We start from the raw sequence: 19,106 nt of genomic DNA on the forward strand, positions 1-19,106 counted from the left end.
CATATTCAGCTGAAGCAAACAAAGTGCCTGGACCCTGTTGCCAGACAAAAATGTTTAACAGACTTGACAAGAAGACACAAAGTCAAGAAAAAAAAATGGTATGCTCCTATTTTCTTTAAAAACAAGACATTACATTTATTTAATTTCCTTCTTCTGGACACTGTTAACTTTAAAAAGAATGACTTCTAATTTCCTGGGAGAAAATAGGCTTTAGTTTGCTGCATGAAAGTTATATTCAAAGTCCCAAATGAGATGAGATAGCTTCTTTAAATCCCCATGAAAATGCTGAACCTTGATTCCTTCCATCAGTGGTTGCAAAACAGAGATAGCAAGAGAAGCTTTGGTGGATGGCCTGCCACTGGTCCTCTGCTATTTTTATCCTTGAATTTGGTTGATCATTTATATTCTGTGATTGTGGGTGTGGCCTTGGAGAAGCCTTGAAGACCAGACGTTACATGCCAAACTTCAGGGAGCCACAGTCCCTTGGGCTTTTGAAGCATCTGGAACTTGAGAGGGAAGCTGTGTGCTAATGTCTTTACAAACAATTCGATGGGTGAAGGTATGGATGTTAAAGTCTTTGAAATGGGTCTTAATGTCTCTACTGACTTTGGGCAGTAGGTTTGTTGCAGATCCCAGGCAGCTTGGCTCCTGAAACAATCAAGTGGGTCTGCCCAAGTTTGAGTTTCTGAACTTTGGGATAAAATGACAGGTTCAAGGGGGAATACGGGGTAGGCAGTTTGGGAAGGCTGTGCCTTCCTGGTACCTCAGCCAATGGAGAAAGAAAGAGGGCAACGTGCGGCCGGGAGTTCAGGATAAAGGGAGGCTGCGCTCTCCAAAACCTGGAGAGAAAAAACCCTGGGGATGTGTGTGTGTGTGTGTGTTCCAGTGGACTCTCTCCCTTTATTCGAATAAAGTTGCAGGACTCCTCTGCCTCTTTTACGGAGACTGGCTTATCACAGCGTGATTTTCGGTACAAGCTGGAAGTGTACTTTTTAGTCAAACAGATGGCTGTGAAAACTTTGCACGGAACAGCACACTGACTGGCCACAGCACGGGCCGAGGAGCCGGGGCTGAGCTGCACCTGTGTGCACACAGCTCTGGCTCACAAGGGACAGAAGCACTGGTCACAGGTCAGTGCTGCGGTCTTACTTTGAACAGTGCAATCGCCGACGAAACAGCATTATTTTCTTAAACAATGCTTTTATCAAGGACCAGAAGTCCCAATGATCCGCGCATAAACTTCTGCGGCCGGGGCTGTCTCTGGGCGCTGGAAGCCCTCGGCTCCAGCCCCGATGGGAGCGCGCCGCAGCCCCCGCGCCGCGCCCCTCCCACGCCGCCCCGGCTCGGCCTTCCCGGGGCGGGGGCGCCGCGGCTCCAGCCCCGCACGGAGGCGGCCGGGCGGGGCCGGGCGGGGCCTGGCCGGGCGGAGAGGCGCGGAGTCCCGTTAGAAGCAGCGAGGAGCCCGTACGGATCCCCACCGGCGCAGGAGGAGCGACGGCCGTGCCCAGCCCGCCGGGAAGATGCCGAAAACGGTGGGTGCCGCCGGCGCGGGGCAGCACGGAGGCCCCGCCGCGGGCTCCGGGCGGGTGCGCGGGGCCGGGCGGGCGCGGCCTGGGGGCTCCTCCCGCCCGGGCTCGGCTGCGCCCCGGCCGGCGGCGGCCGCCCCGCAGGGAGCGGCGAGGGGCACGGAGGAGTCCCGCAGAGCGGAGCCTCCCGCCCAGCCCCTCCATCTTGTGCTCCCCCGCCCGAGGGGCCGCGCCTGGAGCGCGGGGTCTCGGCGCGGCGGGGCCGCCTCTCCGCCCTAAAATGTCCGGCGGAGCTCGGCGGCGGCGCCGCCCGCCCGCGTGTGCGCCCGGGCCGGGGGGGGCAGCGGGGCGAGGCTCCCGAGAGCCCGGAGGGAGCGGGCGGCTGCTATGGCCGCCTCGTGCGCTCCCCGAAGAGGAGAAGTTGGGGTTTTCACAACTTGCGCTTAGTCAGTTTGGGTTGCCAGGGAACCTTGTCCCAGCTTGACTCGAGGTATTTCTTGGCCGAGGAGATTTCGGTACTTTAGAAAGTCTAGTCAAGTCCGTACTTGACTCTCCTCGCAGCAGGAGTTCGGTGACTAATGAGGAGCATGGGGTTTTTCCATTTAATTTCTCCTGGTTGGAGCGAAAGAATTAGTCCCAGCCCTTCATTGATAAAACAGGAAGGAGCAGGCTGGAAGTCTCTGGATGTTTCCGTACCGGAGTGATCGGTAATGGCCTGAGAAAATCTAATGTTTAAGCTAAGAGCCTGTGGTTTACATAAAGGACGGGAAAAAAAACAAATCCAAACAAAAACTCACTTCTGTGCAAACAGAAATTGAAATGAAATCTGCTGTGATTTTCTTTTAATAGTTTACTTTTTTTACTCTAGGTATTGAATGCTTATTTGATTGACAGCTACTTTTCCTGATGTCTTAAATGCCATCTCTGATAGCATGGATAGCTAGATGATGGTTATTATTAATTAAGCATCAACATATTAAAGGATATCAAACCTCAGCCTCTTCAAGGTTAAGACAGTATTTTCTTAAGCTTTAGAAAGGCCTTCCATCAAATATTAGTGATTAGTGAAGATTTGCTTACTAAAAAAGCTAACATACAACAAGTTCAGTAAGATTAACAGAAATAGCACAAGTCAGGGGACTTCTGTGCTTGAGACCTTTTAGCCATAGAGTTTACAGTCATGATGGGTGACTTTTTTTAGTGTGGATCAGCCAAGAAATCCTGAACAAGAGTGGCTTGTGGGGGGGAGTTCCCAGCACCAGGCTGAATCTGAGCTGGCTGTGAGGTGCTCGTTCAGCCTCCCAGACACACCCTGGGCTGGATTCACCTCTCAGTCTGCTGCTTTCTGGTTTTGACAGAGCAGTTCTGGTTTTGACAGAGCAGTTCTGCTTTCGGAGCTTTTAAAAACTGGAGCAGATAGAGAAATGCAAGTGTTTTGGTGTAATGCTTTGTGTTGCACACTGAAGAGAGCAGTTCAATGTCTGTGCCTGTTGCAGTACAGAGCTGCAGGGCCTGCTGCTGTATCAGCCTTTGGTTTCCTGCCTCATCTGCTCTAGTTACGGACCCAACTGAAATAATATTTGAAACATTATTTCTTGATCTTTGGTTTACAGGAACAGGATATGCTGGCATAACTGTGTAATCAGTTCTTCATGTGAAATAAACATGACTACTACTGTGCTAGCTTAAGATTTGTTAATAGCTGCTTAATTAGCAAAACAGTAAAATGCAAGCGATTTTCCTTAGTCAAGGAAAAAAAATCAAGGTCAAATGTGGGTGAAACCTGGGCAGTTAAATGTAGGTTTATGTGGGCTTCATCACAAAAATAAATCCATTGTGAAGAAGACAGATGGAGGAAATGTTCTAGGGAACAGTTCTGGCTGGGCAGGAAAAGCATTTGTGTCAAAACCACTTGGTTGGTAGCTCTTATCATTCATCTCAACAGGCTTACAGAAACATGCTGCTGCATGGCTTAAGCAGCAAAACCTGTTGAGTTCTGAGTCTCTACACCTCTTCAAGCTAGGCTAAATGTTAGCACATGTAGCTGGAGATTTCCATTTTGTTATGGGAGGCTTGCTATGAGTGACACTAGGCTGTGTAGCACTATTAATAAGAATCCAAGATTAACTCTGGTAACCTTTGAACTAGTGCACATGATTTGCTGTTGTGACATGTAATGGGGGGGTTTGGTTGCTGGAGGCTTTGTAGGCTGTGTGGAAAGTCCATCATGCATCAGCCTGCTGATCTTGCCATACTCTCAACAGGAAACCTTCCCTGTTTAATCTAATGATACAGCTCTGGTTTAAATATGTTTTGCTCTGCAAAGTTTGTGAAGTGTGAACAGTTAAGCAGACACCAAAAAGAGCATATAATTCTCCCCATGCTTTGTATTGCAGAGGGTGGAAGTAGTTGAGTCCTAAAAATGAGCTGTTGTCAAGCTCTGAGAAGTCTCTCCTCCATTTGTGTGCAGTCTGTTTATTTGCCATGAGTAGGCTCTGATCTCTCCCTGCCTGATGGGTGCAAGGTTTCTGGGATTCATTGACTATTTTGCCCATGCATGTGCTTGCTCTGTGAATGGATGGGCCATTGAAGGTGAAACAGGAGCATTCATCACATGAGAGGTGTGCACTCAACAGTCCAGTCACCGGCACTTGGGCAGTTCTGTTTTAGGTAACATTGCAGAGAAAGGGCTTTAATCAAAGCGAGTCTTGTGAATGCAGAAATTTTAGAAGGTAATAAGGGAAAAGGTACCAGTCCAGGCTTTATTATACCTTAGTTTGAAGCTGAGTGTTATTATAACTTGCTTAGCTGTTGTAAGTGTTATAGTTATTATAACTATTGCTTAGCTTCAAGCTAAGCAATAGTTATTAGGATCTTTAGGGACCCTGTCTGTAGTTTGAATTGATGGTCCTATTCCCAGCAAAACTCAAAAGGTCCTAGAAGGTTTTTTTCCATTGCTTTTTGGAGCTTCAAGGTTCTGGTTAGAAGAAAAGTAACTGATAGATTGCAATGTGTATCAGGAGAATCCTCTGGTTAATTAGTTTCTTTTGTCTGTGGCTACTTGCTACCAAATGCTGCAACAAGATGGCAACTATGAGTAGAATGCTACAGTTGTTTGGATTGTTTTTAATTTTTTTCCTCTAGTGGAATTTGCTTGATGTCTTGAGGAGGAAAAGGATAGTGATGAAAACTGTGACTTTAATAGATAGGCACTTCTCTCCTCATCCTGTTGTGCTATGAAGGAATTCCAGAAGCATTGTAGATGCTTTCTGTCTTATTTCATGACTGGCCCATTGGTGCTGTCTCTTCCTTTCCTCACTCAGTACAGCTTGGGAAGCTTGGTGACACTGATCCAAGTTTTACATGTGTGCTAACTTGTTAGGCAAACTCAATCCATTATATGTTTCTTCTAATGCCATCAGAAATATGACTTGCTGTAAAGAGGTGTGTTTGAATGCCAAAGACTTTTTTATATGGAAGTGTTTCCCCTGTTGGTGATTTTCAGATAACTTGTCGTTCAGAAGCAGCAATAGCTAAAACATGCTGAGTTTACAGTGGAAGCAGGTAAACCACTGAAACTGGGAAGCAGTGAATTATCTGTAGCTTTATACCTACCATGGGATTTTGCAAAACAGGAAAGGCCTTTGCACCTTAGTTTGTATTGTATTCAACAGCTTGGTCCCTAGATTCTGCAAGAATAGCAAGGTTTTACTTCATGTCAGGTGAAGCAATTAAGCTGGACAGTGAGCAAAAGCTTCTGTTTGGTACTTTTAGGCCTTCTATATTAAAGTTAAACAGGGATTTAAAGTACACCATTGATGAGAAACAAATATTCACTTTGTTTTTACATACTGGTAAAATCTTCCTTCTCATCTTATGGCAAGCCCTACCCCTGACAGGGCAAACCCCATCAGTTATAGTGGTTTTACACTGTTGTGAGCAAGAACTGTTCCAAGTGCCTGGTCTGAACTGGTAGTCATGATCCAGTTCATAAAACTTCAAGGTGACAATATTACGTATAAGAGTGCTTATCATTTCTAGAAGATTAAACATCTTAGTTGAGTCCTTTATTTAATTTTTGCCCTCTTGATTTGTTGCCTGAGGCAGCTGAGCAAGCTGCAGGTTGGTGAGGTGCACCCCATAAAAGAGGCCCCAGCAGAGCTTTAGGTCTGCTGCTTCTGCTGTAAGAATCCCATGGGGAACAGGGTGCCTCCTATCAGGGGTTTACCATCACTTGCTTCTTGTAAATATCCTGTCACCATAACAACTACAAACAGCATCTTTTTTAAACCTTCAGGGCATTTCCTTGGGTGATTCCACCTTGTGTGATTAGTCACCCCTGAAGTTTCGTTACAATTCTTGCTTTAGTCATGAGGATTGTTCATAAGATGTCTTTATATGGACTCATTTATTTTGAAAGGAAATGGCATCTCTGCCTCTAGAGGAAACTTGGTTCAGTTGTTTTATGTATAATGTCTAGTCTGAAGTGAAATTCTCCTCAAAAAGCTCACTAAGTCCCTAGTAGCTGCTTGAAAGAGCTGATGAACTGAAAGGGAAGGATTCATGTACCTTCTGCTTGTGACACTGGATGTGCCTGGGGTCAGCACCCTGCTGGGGCTGTGGCCTGGCCACGTCCCTGCTGCTCAATGGCTGCTCCACAGAGAAGCCCCTCTTCCTCCTCAGGGGTGGCTCTGGCTCTGCTCCAGCCTCTGAAGGAAACTGACTAAAAGCTTCCTCTGGCTGCGTCATCTCCTGGACTCTTTCCTGGCTCGGTGCAGCTCAAGCAACCTTATTTGGCTGACTTCATTTTTTTTTTTTTTTCCCTTCTGTGCAGCAAGAGGGCCTCCCTGAATTTGCACAATAAAGCTGTTATCTGTGCTTAATCACTGTTCTGAGAACTACAATGGGGTTTGTTTGAAAAGAGCTCCAAGATTTCAACTCCTTGGATCTCTATCATTCCAGTGTCCCGTTTCCCTTTTGTCTGTTTGCTCAGTGATTATACCAGAAACCAGCTCTCTGTTGCTGTAGTCACACTATTGGAAAAGAGGAAATCTCTCTCTACCCAGGAATAATCCAGGGCAATTAACTGATGTAAATTAAGAGCAATAGTAAGCAGCCAGTTAATTGCTTGCTTTTTCCCTAGGGGTATTTGGGAACAGCAGGTATTTGCACAGTGCAGCCAATAATATTGAGTTAAAAGTTTGTTTTTATCCCATCTGAAACTTCCAAATGAGGCTGAAGTCTCTAGGTTGATGGAAGGCCACTCTTTCAAGCACATCTCTGTAACGTTCCTGTGGCTGTTTCTAGGTGGAGCATTCAAGTGTTTTGGAAGTTGTGGGCATAAACCTCACCCTTCTGAGTCCAGCAGCTAATGCTGACTCTTAGAGTAGTGTTTAAAACAAATCTTGGCGAGGAGAGAGGGAGAGACAGTCACTGGCAGGCTTGGTGGTTGTAAGACCACAGGCTCATCTACAACTGTTCAGGGGTTTAGAACCTGAAATTGCAGAAGTTTGGGCCTTATATTGGCAAGAAAAAATTATGGCTGCAGCAACTGTGGCTATCAATAGGTAGGTGATCTAGTGCTGCTTCCTTCCTGTGCAGCTGTGAAAGGATATATTCACTTCTCTGAATGTGTGATCCTCCAGGGCAGTAGTGGGGCAGTCAGAAACTCCTCGACTTTGTATAGCAGTTTGTTGAACTTAAATGGGGAAAAAACATCCTTTGAAAATGTTTTAAAGGCATGACTCCTGCAGAGGAGCTGAGGAACCTATTGAAAGGCACAAAGTGTGGAGGAAAGAACGTTGATCAGTTCTCATCTGATTGCCAGGCTAAGGCAGAGGAGTACTTGGCCATGCCAAGCCTCTTTCCCTTTGGCTGTTGCTGGTTGATGAATAGCTATGGGAAAGGGCAGAGGAGTGCCCCTGAAGGAGGAATGAATGAAAAGCTCTGAACCTGATCAGCTCTGTAGAGAAACATGTAATTAGGCAAGAATGAGATGACGGACTAGAAGAGGGAAGAGACACTCCTTTCTCTGCCAGCTGTGATTCTGTGTAGAGTAAAAGGAAATCTCAGAAGAGTTAGAAAGAATACCTGAAGCAGTGAATCAAGTGCCATGGTCCAGACTGAGCTTTGCAAGGTATTCTTGCAAATTTCTAGTTGTCTTTGTCAGCTTGTTTATTTCCTAGAGGAAGGTTCTCAGGGACAGAATTTTAGTATCCTGAAGGGTGAATATTGTAAAAACTTTCTTTTTTTTTTTTTTTTTTTTTTTTTTTTTTGGTGGGGCAGTGGGGTTGTTAAATTGATATTGGAGAATTTTACATGTAACATATTGGAGAACAGTTCCTCTGCCATTGTATACCTTCTTATGTTCTTGAGATGGAATCATAGAATCAGTTTGGATTGAAAAAACCTTTGAGTCCAGCTGTAAACTGATGACTTTCTGCAGCCAGAAACAAGTCTTTTCTGTCTGTATATCACTGATATTTACTATTCTCCTTTGTAGGCCCTTATGAGAGCATTTTTCCTCTCTTGATTGGGAATTTAGTTATGGTGGTGAAGTGACTTAGTACAGGAAAAATCCGCTATTACAATCTGATCAACCACTTGGTCACAGCATTTAATAAATGTATTTGGTTTTATATAGTATAGGCTAATAAAGCATAACATTCTAGGTTTACTCTGGAACTCTGGGCTAACTTTTTCCTTGCCGTAGCTTTTCAACTGCACAGTACAGTTGAAAAGCTATGGCAAGGAAAAAGTTAGCCCAGAGTTCCATTGTGCTTGGTTACAGTGCAGAAACTGAACTTCCAGAGAAATGATTAGGATGAAGTGTCAGGATACTTGATATCTTCCATCCCCCAGAGGTGTGGCTTTTCATTCATAATGTCTCTAAGAATATAAATATGGCATAGATTTTATTTTTTAAATTCACTTTGCCAGAACAGTATACTCAGAGGACAAAAAAAAAAAATAGTTCTTCAATATGCTAAATGTCTTTGCAGGCAGTTTTCTGGATGGACAAGAAGGTTTTGGTTGTGTATAATTTTTTTTTTTCTCTGTTAAAATCCAGAACTGGATATCTTCCTGACAATTGTAGTCTACAGGACTTGCAGAATGTCAGCAAATGGTTCTTAAGGCACACTGTAAGAAACAAGGCAGTTCCACTGCTGACAAATTCAAGCAATATCAGATTGCCCAGTAAAAAGTTTTAATGCAAAACCCACACAGAACTTGGTGGTCCAATACATCTTGTATGAAAACAATCCTATTAGTCAGAAATGATAGAGGAGGGGCTTGTACATATGTATTAGAAGTAAGGACTTGCTTACAGATCATTAAGTTGACACTTTAATAACAATAACCTCTTTGGACTGGTTGTTTTGCTGTGTTTGATGCCCCGCAGGGTGTGTTTTGCCCTCTCGTCTCCAAGGGCACAGTGCTGGCTCCTCCTGAGCCTGCTCCTGACCAGCATTCTCAGATCCCTTTCTGCAGGGCTGCTCTCCTCCCACTCCTCTCCCACTTTGGAACTGTGCCTGGTATTACTCTGCTCCACGTGCAGAATCTGGCATTTGTTCTTTTTAAATTTAATGCCCTGATCAATCATGCTCTGAGTTATCTGGATGCCTTTTCAAGACCTCGTGTCCCTTGAGTGAGTCAGCAGTACAGCCAGTGCTGGTATTGTCAGGACCTTTGCTAATGGTGCATTCAGCTCCTGCAAACCACATCATTTGATAAAAATACTGAGCCACACTGGCCCATTATGGAGACCTGGGGAGCATCACTGCTGACTGGTTGCCAGCCAGACACAGCCCCATTCCCTGCAGGCCTCTGAGCCTGCCTCCACTGCTTCTTCATCCAGCACAATTTGAGCTTCCTTATCTTGCAGCTGAACAATTTGTCCAGAAGGATGCTGTGAGAGACAGTATCAAAAGCTTTACTAAAATACTGAAAAACTACATCCACCACCTTTCCTTCATCCATTGAGTGGGTGACCTTATTGTAGAAGGATCATACCACGTTGGCTGTGCCTGATTACTGCATTGTCTTTTAAACACTTTAATGTCCTTTAAATGCCTTTCAGTAGCACCCAGTAACTTGGTTAATCTAATTACTCTCTGACTTCTGAAACAGATCTGCAAGAAAGCAAAATTGCCTGGAAAACTGGAAGGATTAAAAATATTGTCACTTATAGCACACCTGAGACAGTAGAATACTCAGTGTTTAAGCAATAAAAACATACATTGTGACGTGTTTGCTTTGGTGGATGGTTTGTGTGTGTTTTGTTTTTAAAATGAGCAAAGTTATCATTTAGGAATGTTACTAGATTATATTACTCATTGTATTCATATGTTCCTCTAAGTTTTGACAGCAGTCATTAATGGAGACACTGCACAGCAGGCATGGGTGTTGTTTCTCTAGTGTGTTATTTGTTACTACTGTATGTTGCATCCAAGTGTTAAGAAATGTCTGCGAGATGAGATTGAAACCTTAAGCATCAATAATTGTTTTGCCAACATCTGTTTATTTCATTTATTCCGATGTGTATCCCAATATTAAGGAGTCATAAAACTGCTTTTGAAAAAGTGATAAACTTTATTTGTTTTTTTGGATAGACAAAGAAGGCTTCAGCTGAGATGTACTGAATCCAGTATCTGTTCATATTCAGTGTTCTGTAGCTACAGTTGTCCTCCTACAGTGAAAAATCAGGATCTAAGCTTGCCTAAAGAGAAACCTGGCTTCTTCTTCATGACTGAAAATGTGCTGTTTGAGCTGCTAGATTTTTGTTGCAGCATTTGTAATTTTCACTGAGGCACACTCAACATGTGAATTTGTTTGCATTGGTGAAGTACTGGAAGCAGAGAGCAGTAAAATGATTATGTTCTATCACTTCACTCTTCACAATCCCCTAGACAACCAGAAGCTGCTGTATGAACTGTTAGACATGACTGCTCATTTTGTGAGCCGCCTCAAAAACTCTAAGGTTGCTGGTAATTTGAACAATGGGGTCAGAAAAAACTAGTATTACTAAAAATGTCAGGAAGCTCCAAGTCCATGGCTGGGACTGTGGAAGGCTTGAAAAGTGTTATTATTTAAGACCATGAAATGCTTTATCACTAAGCCAAGGAAACATTTTGATAAGTGTTGTCTTGGTCCTCCAGCCTGCAGCTCCATTGTGCTGATTTTGTTACAGAAGCTGGACTGTAACTTATTCTTTGCTGTAATACTGAGGTGACATGCTTCCTTTGTTGCTATGCTAGTCCTTCACTTCAAAAGCTATCAAGGAACCCCTCTTATCTGAAATTGGTATTGAAAAAAACCCAAGTATTGACTTAAAATTTTTGGTTTGCTTTAAACACTAAACTGTACCTGAAATTGATAATATTCTGACCCAGCCATGACAAACTGGGCAGCAGCAAGTCCCTGAAAATTAATTTTCTTACTCTACTTGTAAGTCTTGCTGCTGCTTGTGTCTTAGGCTCTGTGAAATCTGTAGACACCAATGTCTTCTGCACTGTTTGCCTGGAGTTCTGTGTTGACAGCCATACACACAGAAGTGCAACTCTCAAAAACCCCCAACTCAGGGTTTTTTTTCCTTTATCTTGCTCTGTGGTTTGTTACAAGCATCTCAGATTGAAGAGTCACTGCAAGAGGCAATGCAATGTATTATGCTCAGTTTGAATACCCTTTTACACATCCAGCAGTTTAGGGTAGAGATCTTTTTTTTATAAGGGGTCCATGTCAGCATTTTACATTTTATTTTATTTCTTACAGCATTTTCAGTATATATCAGTATAATAGTGCTATCTTGAAACTACAAGAAGACAGAGCAAAGAGAATGACTGAGTAACTTCCAAATCACTAAAAATCAGACCAATATGAACAGCACTTGCATCAGCATGATGCACAGAAATACAATGCTATCTTACTGTTTGTTCTGACAGTGGTAAATAATCAAGTAAAAATCTGACAGAAGGCTGCACTGCTCCTTTGCTGCTTCAAGTTCTGACAGATTTAATCCATAGGCTTTGCCATTAAATGCTTTTACCATATTCAAATGACAGCTTTGACTTGGCAGTGTTTGGAAGGATTTGACCATAATTGTGATCAGAGAGGATTCAGACAGTCTTATAAACCAAGTGATTTTGCTGCTCTGCCGTTCCCTTAGATAGAGATGGGTGATTAGATGCATTAATGTGGATCTATCAATTTCTACAGCAAGCCTAAGCAGGAGTAGTTAGCTGCTCTGACAGCTCCCAGTGTTCTGGTGAAGTGCAGTTAGGGGTAAGATACTTCATGAAGGAGCATTGAAGGAGCCCTGACTTTGATCAAAGTTGAACTCATGTCTGCCAACCCTATGCTGCTGTACCTTAGCATATGGAAAAACCTGAAAACATAAAGCAACCCTATACTGCAGGTCTGGGTAAGAGCTAAGCTCTCAAGATGACTTCTGAATGGTCTTTACAGAAGGCTGGTTTTCAGGCTCCCTGCCTCTCCTTAGTCTAGTGAGTTTTACTCTTTCCTTTTTTAGGGTTTATCTGCATGTACGTTGACCTATTCAGGAGATGTACTCAGCATCTGGCTATTTCTCTTCCTATTGCCCAGCTGAGTTTCCCAGTTTTGACCTGCAGCTGTAGGAAGGCCACTAACAGTTTGGCTGATCTGCATGTCTGGCTGTATAAAGATGGTTCATAACATCTCTGTAGAGGTGGCTCAAGGATCTAGATATTGAAACTGCTGTTCATGTAAGGAAATTACTCTTGCCCAGTTGATACAAGAAGTCTGTTTATGTTAATAAGTCTTACTTGACCACTGACAGTCCTGGGCATTCAGCAATGTCTTTCATCAATGCATCTAGGTCTCAGATGTTAGCTGAAGTTTATCAGGCTTTCTTTCTGAAATAGCCCCATTTCAAACAGTCTATTTCAGAAAGTGTATGATTGTGAAGCCAAGAGTGTGGATTTACTTGCAGCCTTGAAGGAACTAAATCAACTTGGTTGCTTGCTTGAGAGCTTTGATGGTTTGCTGCCACTGTAAAGTTTTGCATCAGTTCTGTTCTGAAGTCCAATAGAAAATGGGGTTAATGGCATGTAGGTATATATGTGGCCTGATGGTAAATCTCACCAAGGGGTTGTGAATCAGGGCTGTTGCAAAGGATAAAGCAGGTATGCCTGGGAGTGAGGAATAAGAGTGGTTCAATAGCCTGGTCCATCTTGTCCAGTTGTACCCAAAATGTTCTGTTCCATGGCCTGCAGCACTGTCCCTGGGTAAGTGTAGTGAACAGGACCAATGAAATTATTCTGTTGGAGAAAATAACAGAAGAATTATTCCCACCCTGATTTACCCTTTTGAATTGCTACTTGTGGTGTAGTTGTGGAGTACAAGAATGAACCCAGACAAGTGATTGGGAGGGTGCAGGTTGTTCAGGATGGCTTCCTGTGGTGGTGGATACAGATACTCTATGTGCTGGCACTGCTCTCCTCAGCTCCTGTGCCCCTTCAGGAGCCGTTTGGGACATGGGGTTCTGTGTGGTGTAGCTGTCAGGGTGGTTTAGCTGCTCTCCTCTGTATTAGGAAAGCTCAGATGCCTAACTAGATGGAGCTTGAAATAACAAAGACTACTTCAGCAATCACAAGCTGATCTTTTATAAACTGTGGACAGTCCCAACAGAACTATTTAAAATCTAAAATAGGTTGCTGGTGAGGGAAGCAAATATGGGTGGGGAAACTGAATATTAAAAAGAAGTGTAGAACTGAGCCATTTAGGGGAAATCCTGTGTTTTAGGGAACTGTGACCTAAATAGATATGAAAATTTAGCCAGCCTAAATGAGACCCTGTACTGAAAGGAAGTTGCAGGATTTGTCTAGCGTGCTGGAAATGATAAAGCTGAAAATCACAGGATGATGAAACAGCTTTAGCTCATGCTTGACTGTGCATGTAGTTAAATTTGGAGGGATGGCTCATAGTCTGGGCAGTCAGATCCCACAGTAAGACTGTGTTCTAGCTCCTAGAAGTCTGGCCATTGTTCAGAGGTTCAGTGAGGGCTGTGAGCTGGCCAAGAACTTGATGTGCCACACCCAGGCTGTGCTCTGGGTGTCTAGAACAGGCAGCCCTGTGTTCAGCTCCCCTCCCTGTAACAGAGCTAAACTGCTAGGAGTCTCTCAGTTGAAGGCCAGAGAGAAGCACGTGAAACAAGATAGGCTTGCTCTGACTTTTTATCTAAATGGGAGTCCTTTAGAAGGAAGAGCTTGGCCACAGCAGTTATCTTCATGCTTTCTTCCCTGTGGAAAGTGTCTTTAGTGATTAGCAGAGAGTTGGAGTGTAGCAATTTTATTTGCCCTTGATTCCAAGTTACCTCTGAAACAATTCTTAACTGTAGATGAATTTAGAGACCTTTACATAGGAACTGAGTATTTAGTCTATTAGCTCATGAACCTCAAGTGCTTACTGTACATGTGATGCCTCAATGCAGGTCCCACTTGTCTTGTTAGCATCCTGTCTTGATCTTGTTTTGAGCTCCTTCCAGCAAAGTAGGTGCTTGTGATTTTGGCAGACGTTCACTGGATGCTATGTTTGGAAAGCTCATTGACTTTTTGGGAACATATCCTGGCTCCCAATCTTGCCTGATCAGCCCCTCACACTGGGTATTTGCAAGTGTTAAACAGTTCTGGGAAATTCCCTGCCCTTGGCTTCGGGATGGAAGGGGAAGAACTGGACAAGGAAGGTTGGGGGGAAAATTGCTCCCTAAGAGCCTTTCAGAAAATCTGAAGTGCCTCTGATGGTGGTAGGGAGTGCAGGGACTGTTTTGCTGGTCTAGTGACTGCAGTCACAGCCAGGATCATAACAGCTTTCTTTGGTCTACAACATAAGGGGGGTGGCACAAACCTCTTGTTTGTAACCTGTGAGTAGGATTGCCTGGGAGGAGTACACAGCAGTGTGAGGAATGTCACCCATAACTTGGCTGGCATTCAAACATGCCACTGCCTGCTAACTGCCTTTAGGTTGAAGAGCTTTAGCAAGGGATGTGGTTAAGGTCTGACAAGGGAAATACAACTGCCAACCCTACTATTAGTGTGCAGAGCCCATAATAGGTGTATATGCTTCTCCAGGGAAAAGCTTTTCTAACAGGCACAAAAAAAGGTGTTTACAAAACAAGCAACCTCCCCAAAACAAGACCCAAAGCTGCACAGATTGTAAAAGTTGAATGATGGCAACTGCACATTGCTAGATTTTGCTTCAAGTTTTACCTGCTGATCCAGATGTTGAGGAAAAGGGGTTGGGGATTTTCCCTATGGTATTTTAATTTCCTAGTTTTGACTAGTAAAGGATGTTCTCTCTAAGCAGCTCAAACAGCAGGCACAAAAATAGTTATTCCAAGGGCTTCTTCAAACTGACTCTAAAGAAACAGAAAATGGCAATGTTAACTACTTGGAACAGCTACAGGAAAGCAAAGGGAGGTGCTTGAAAAATCTATTTATGGAAAAGGAAATGGCAAAAATAGAGGAATTGATCCATTGCACCAGGTTGGGAGTAAGTAGTGTAATAAGTGGCATACAAGTATCTGGTCTTGACTGTAAATGGGTGGGGATCCACCCATGGCTGCTTCTACTGGCTCAGTACTCTCAAACCTGGAAACATCATGAATGATTTTGGAAGCTGTGATGTGTAGGTGGTAGGGGAATTTTAATAATAGGTTTGAATTAATAACTTTGTAGTAGTGTTTGTAAAGTAGAACCTTCTTCCTGAAAAAGTTGCCTGCCCAAATCAGATCACTGATTAAATTGGGTAAATGGTACCTCCAGAATTCTCAAATGTGGAGATCTCCAGCCCTATGGAGCCAGCATTGGCACAGCCCTGGCTTTGAGTGCTTGTGCAGGGCACCTATGAGTGTGTGCCCGCTGGTGCTAATGGAGGAAAGTGTCTCCAGAGCAGGGCAACATTAATTGTGAGAAAGCTGCAAAGCTGGGGCAGGGTGAGTGAGTGAAGGCATCTAAAGCAAGGCAACTGCAGACAACAGACCTTTTGCATGAGGAGCAGGCTTTTTTAAAGTTTTTTTGTGAACTTTGTGAACATGGTTTGAAGGAGACCTCATTTTTAAGAGAAACTGTCCTTGAGGGTAATAAATCTTGAAATTGCTCTCCACCATTTGAGAAAAAAAATGGAATCCCTGGTCTTTATAAGGGTGTCTGAAGTAGACTCCCTGCCTTGGTATGAATAGCTGATCTCTGGACTGATAAACATGTCCTGCAAGGATGATCCCCTCCAACTCTGCTTAGTGATCCTCTGCTCAGGCCTCTCTGAGTGCCAGGTATCAATCACATGCAGAGGAGGACTTAAACAGGAAGGGAGCTGTGGCTTCTCATGCTTGGTCTTGAGAACCAGATATGCAATAAAGTGTTGCTGTGCTCTGTAGGCATTGCCTTTTCATGCCCCTTCACCTTCAAGGAAACAAATTTTTAATTTTTTTTTTTAATGGAAGCATTCCTGGTTACCACTTGCTGTATGGAAGAATTTTATTTTCCTTCTCATCACTGTGAGATAAGCAGTACAAATTAACACAGGGATATTTTGAGATTAACAGTCAAACAAATATACCAGGGCTCTGACACTACAGCATGACAGGGTTTATATTAGAATAAATCACTTGGTTTCCTTTTTTGAAACTGACCTTTAGCATTATATATTGTAGCAAAGTTTTAGTTACAGACACATACACACACAGAGACTATTCTGAGTTTGAAGGGACCCACAAAGATCATCAAGTCCAGCTCTCAAGTGTATGATGTGTAGGGGGATTGAAACTGCAATCTTGGATGTTATTAGCACCATGCTCTAACCAACTGAGCTAATCTCATTAATCACCTCAGTCAGTTTCTTGTCTTTACCCTTTTCAAGAATAGGGTTAGGTTGTCAACCACTGGATGCAATGACTGCTATAAACCTTGTCAGAAAATTTATGGAAATGCAGTTGGAATGGGCACAGAATTGGCTTATTTTGAACCCCTTTATTTGTTAGGTAAAGCAGAAATCCTCTGCTCTTTTAAGCTCCACATAAGAAAGCTTATCTTTTTTATGGCTGATGTGATGTAACTGTTTCCCCCCTACCCAGTGTTTTTAAATTGGTGCTATGAAGGTGAGTTTTGCTGGAAGCTATGGGCAAACCCTGGCAGCATCCCTTGGTGTCTCAATGAGGTATTAAATGCCACAGATGACACAGAGCACGTCTGCCCAGACACTGCTGCTTCCACCCTTTCTTAGGTGCTGGTGCCTCCAGCCTTTCTCTATACAATTTTTGCAAGCAGGTTTCTCAAAGTCGTGAACTTTCTTGATCTTGCAGGCTGGTGCTCTGGCCTGCTTCCTCTTCCTGTCCCCAGCAGCGTGGCTCCTGAAGCTGTGTGGGTGCTGTGGTTTGTTGCCCACATGAGCCATCTTGTCTTGCTGGGGACAAAGAGCAGCTGCTGGTGGTGGGGACACAGCTCTGGTGTGACTGTGCTCAGGTGTGGCTCCACAGCAGCTTCTCAGTCCAAGCTGGCTTGCTGCCCTGCTCCTTCACAAGGAAGGAATAAGACCATATGAGCACAAATTTGTTGGATTTAGCCTGAATTCTGTTGCTCACAAGAGAAATTTGTGAAGCTGGGTAGTAGGAGCTGTCCCTTCACTGCTCTGTGTCTTCAGGCTCCATGCTAAAGTCATTAGGGATGCTTTAAAGGGTGCATTCCTGCTACAGCTGTATTGAGGTACCAGAAGAAAGCCACACACTCCATAGGATGTGAGTTTTACTTTTGGCTCACTGGTACCACAAGTACCATGGCAGGCTTTCCCCTTGGGTGGTAGCTTTATTCAGTAGTGGGGTGGGATGGGATGCCTCCTGTGGACTTACTGCATGGCCTGTGCTCCAGTCAAATGACGAGTGCTGTGTCCCCAGCAGAGCAGGATGGGGCTGGTGCAGAGAGCTGGGAAGGAGGGTTAACCTCTCTCTGGTGTCTGCAGTGTGGTGCCTGGGGTGTCCCTGCTGCTGTTCTGTTCCCTGATGAGCTTAGAGGTATGAAAAGGCCCTTTAAGACTGCTGGAAGGGGGCTTGGTTAATAAAGTGTAATCCTTTGAGAAATTGCAAGCGCTTTCACATGACCCGATCCCAGCCTCACCCTGACACAGAGGAGCCAGGGCTGTTTCAGCAGGGTGCTGGCACTCAGGAAGGAGCCAGATGTCTGTGAGTATGGCTGGTGCTGAGGTGTGGGGCATCACCTCTGGTTCCCCTCCAAGGCATTGCAAAGCTCTGCTGTCCTTGCAGTGGGCTGTGCAGGCTGAGCAGTGGTGGGAAGGGAAGTGCAGCACTGCAGAGCACTCTGCTCCACTTGCACGGCCTGAGAAACGGGGACACTTTTTGTTAAACTCACCATATTGCTGCTGATCTTGCTAAAAAGCCAAAACTGGGCAGCTTTTTTTATTAAGGTGCTTTATGAGATCTTAGTTCCTGCAGCTCCAGCTGGATTTGATGTGCTTCCCAGGTTGGAACTGGTGCATGGTATTGGTTTAGTATTTTTACACGGAGTAACTGCTGGGTAAACTGGTGCCTTTCAGTGCAGAGGCTATAAAGGTTGGTCCGGAATTTCTTTTTAATTGAGCTTGCTTCTGTTCTGTACCAGTCAAATTTGCAATAAAGTATAAATTTTCCTTATGATACTTTCTCCAGAAATAGTCCACTTGGAGGCTTGAAGCTGGGAAGCAGGGAATATCTTGAAGCCTCCAGCCCAGCAGGGTACAACAGCTTCCATGCATACAGGAAATGCAGGGAGGAAAGAAGCTTTAGCTCAGGGTCAGGGTTTTGTAGAGGTCGATACTCTGTTGTGCTGACTCCACTTATTATTCTGACATGAATTTCCTAGTACTCTATTCCTGTCCCAACTTGTGACAAACAGAATTGTCTTTTCTACCTCTCGTGCTGCTCAAAGCACTGGGGCATTAGCACAGGCAATACATCCGTTGCTGAGTGTGACAGTATCAGTCTTTCCTGTTTGTCCTGCCATATGCAGCTACACGTTTTCATCTCAGGAAGTTCTTATAGCACACTATTAGGAGGATTTATTCAGAAACCTAACAATTACTGCTGCTAGTAAAATTTATTTGCAAACACAGTGGGGCAGAAAGTGAGACTTGAAGGTATATGGGAAATATTAAAATACCTGAAAAGATGCTGCACATAGGTGGCTGTAGATACCACTGTCTTTTAAGTGTCTCTCTTGTAGATTGCTTAACACCATGGCAGGAGAGGGTAATGGTGGCATGGGCCTTTGGAAAGCTTTTGCTGGTCAAAGGGAGCTTTCTTTGGCTGCAGCTGCTCTGGGGCTGGAAGAGTATCTCTGCCATGCAAGAGTTTCTGTCTGTGCAGGACCTATCACTCTTGACAATACTGTCCTTGGCAGCAGGAAGCTCTTTAATGTGCTCTGGCACTGGCAAGCTTTAGCAGTGCTTAGGCTGGTGGAACTATGGTAATTCCCCAAATAGAGAAGAGGAAGGGTTGCTAATTTTCTATCTCTTTCCTGTAGCTGTTATGAAAGGAATCAGTTAAATATGAGCACTTTT

At 44.1% G+C, this 19,106-nt stretch overlaps 1 protein-coding gene across 1 annotated transcript in view; it reads left to right on the plus strand.

Moving 5' to 3' along the window:
- The first annotated feature begins 1,415 nt into the window (after window positions 1–1,415).
- The window catches only part of MSN (moesin), a 40,913-nt gene continuing 23,222 nt past the window's right edge, over window positions 1,416–19,106 (plus strand). The window contains exon 1 of the mRNA XM_036402184.1: window positions 1,416–1,532. Coding sequence (XP_036258077.1) covers window positions 1,521–1,532 — 12 coding nt within the window. The 5' untranslated portion in view covers window positions 1,416–1,520. The remainder of the gene's footprint in view (window positions 1,533–19,106) is intronic.

Source organism: Molothrus ater, chromosome 14, assembly GCF_012460135.2.
Source record: "Molothrus ater isolate BHLD 08-10-18 breed brown headed cowbird chromosome 14, BPBGC_Mater_1.1, whole genome shotgun sequence".
NCBI lineage: Eukaryota > Metazoa > Chordata > Aves > Passeriformes > Icteridae > Molothrus > Molothrus ater.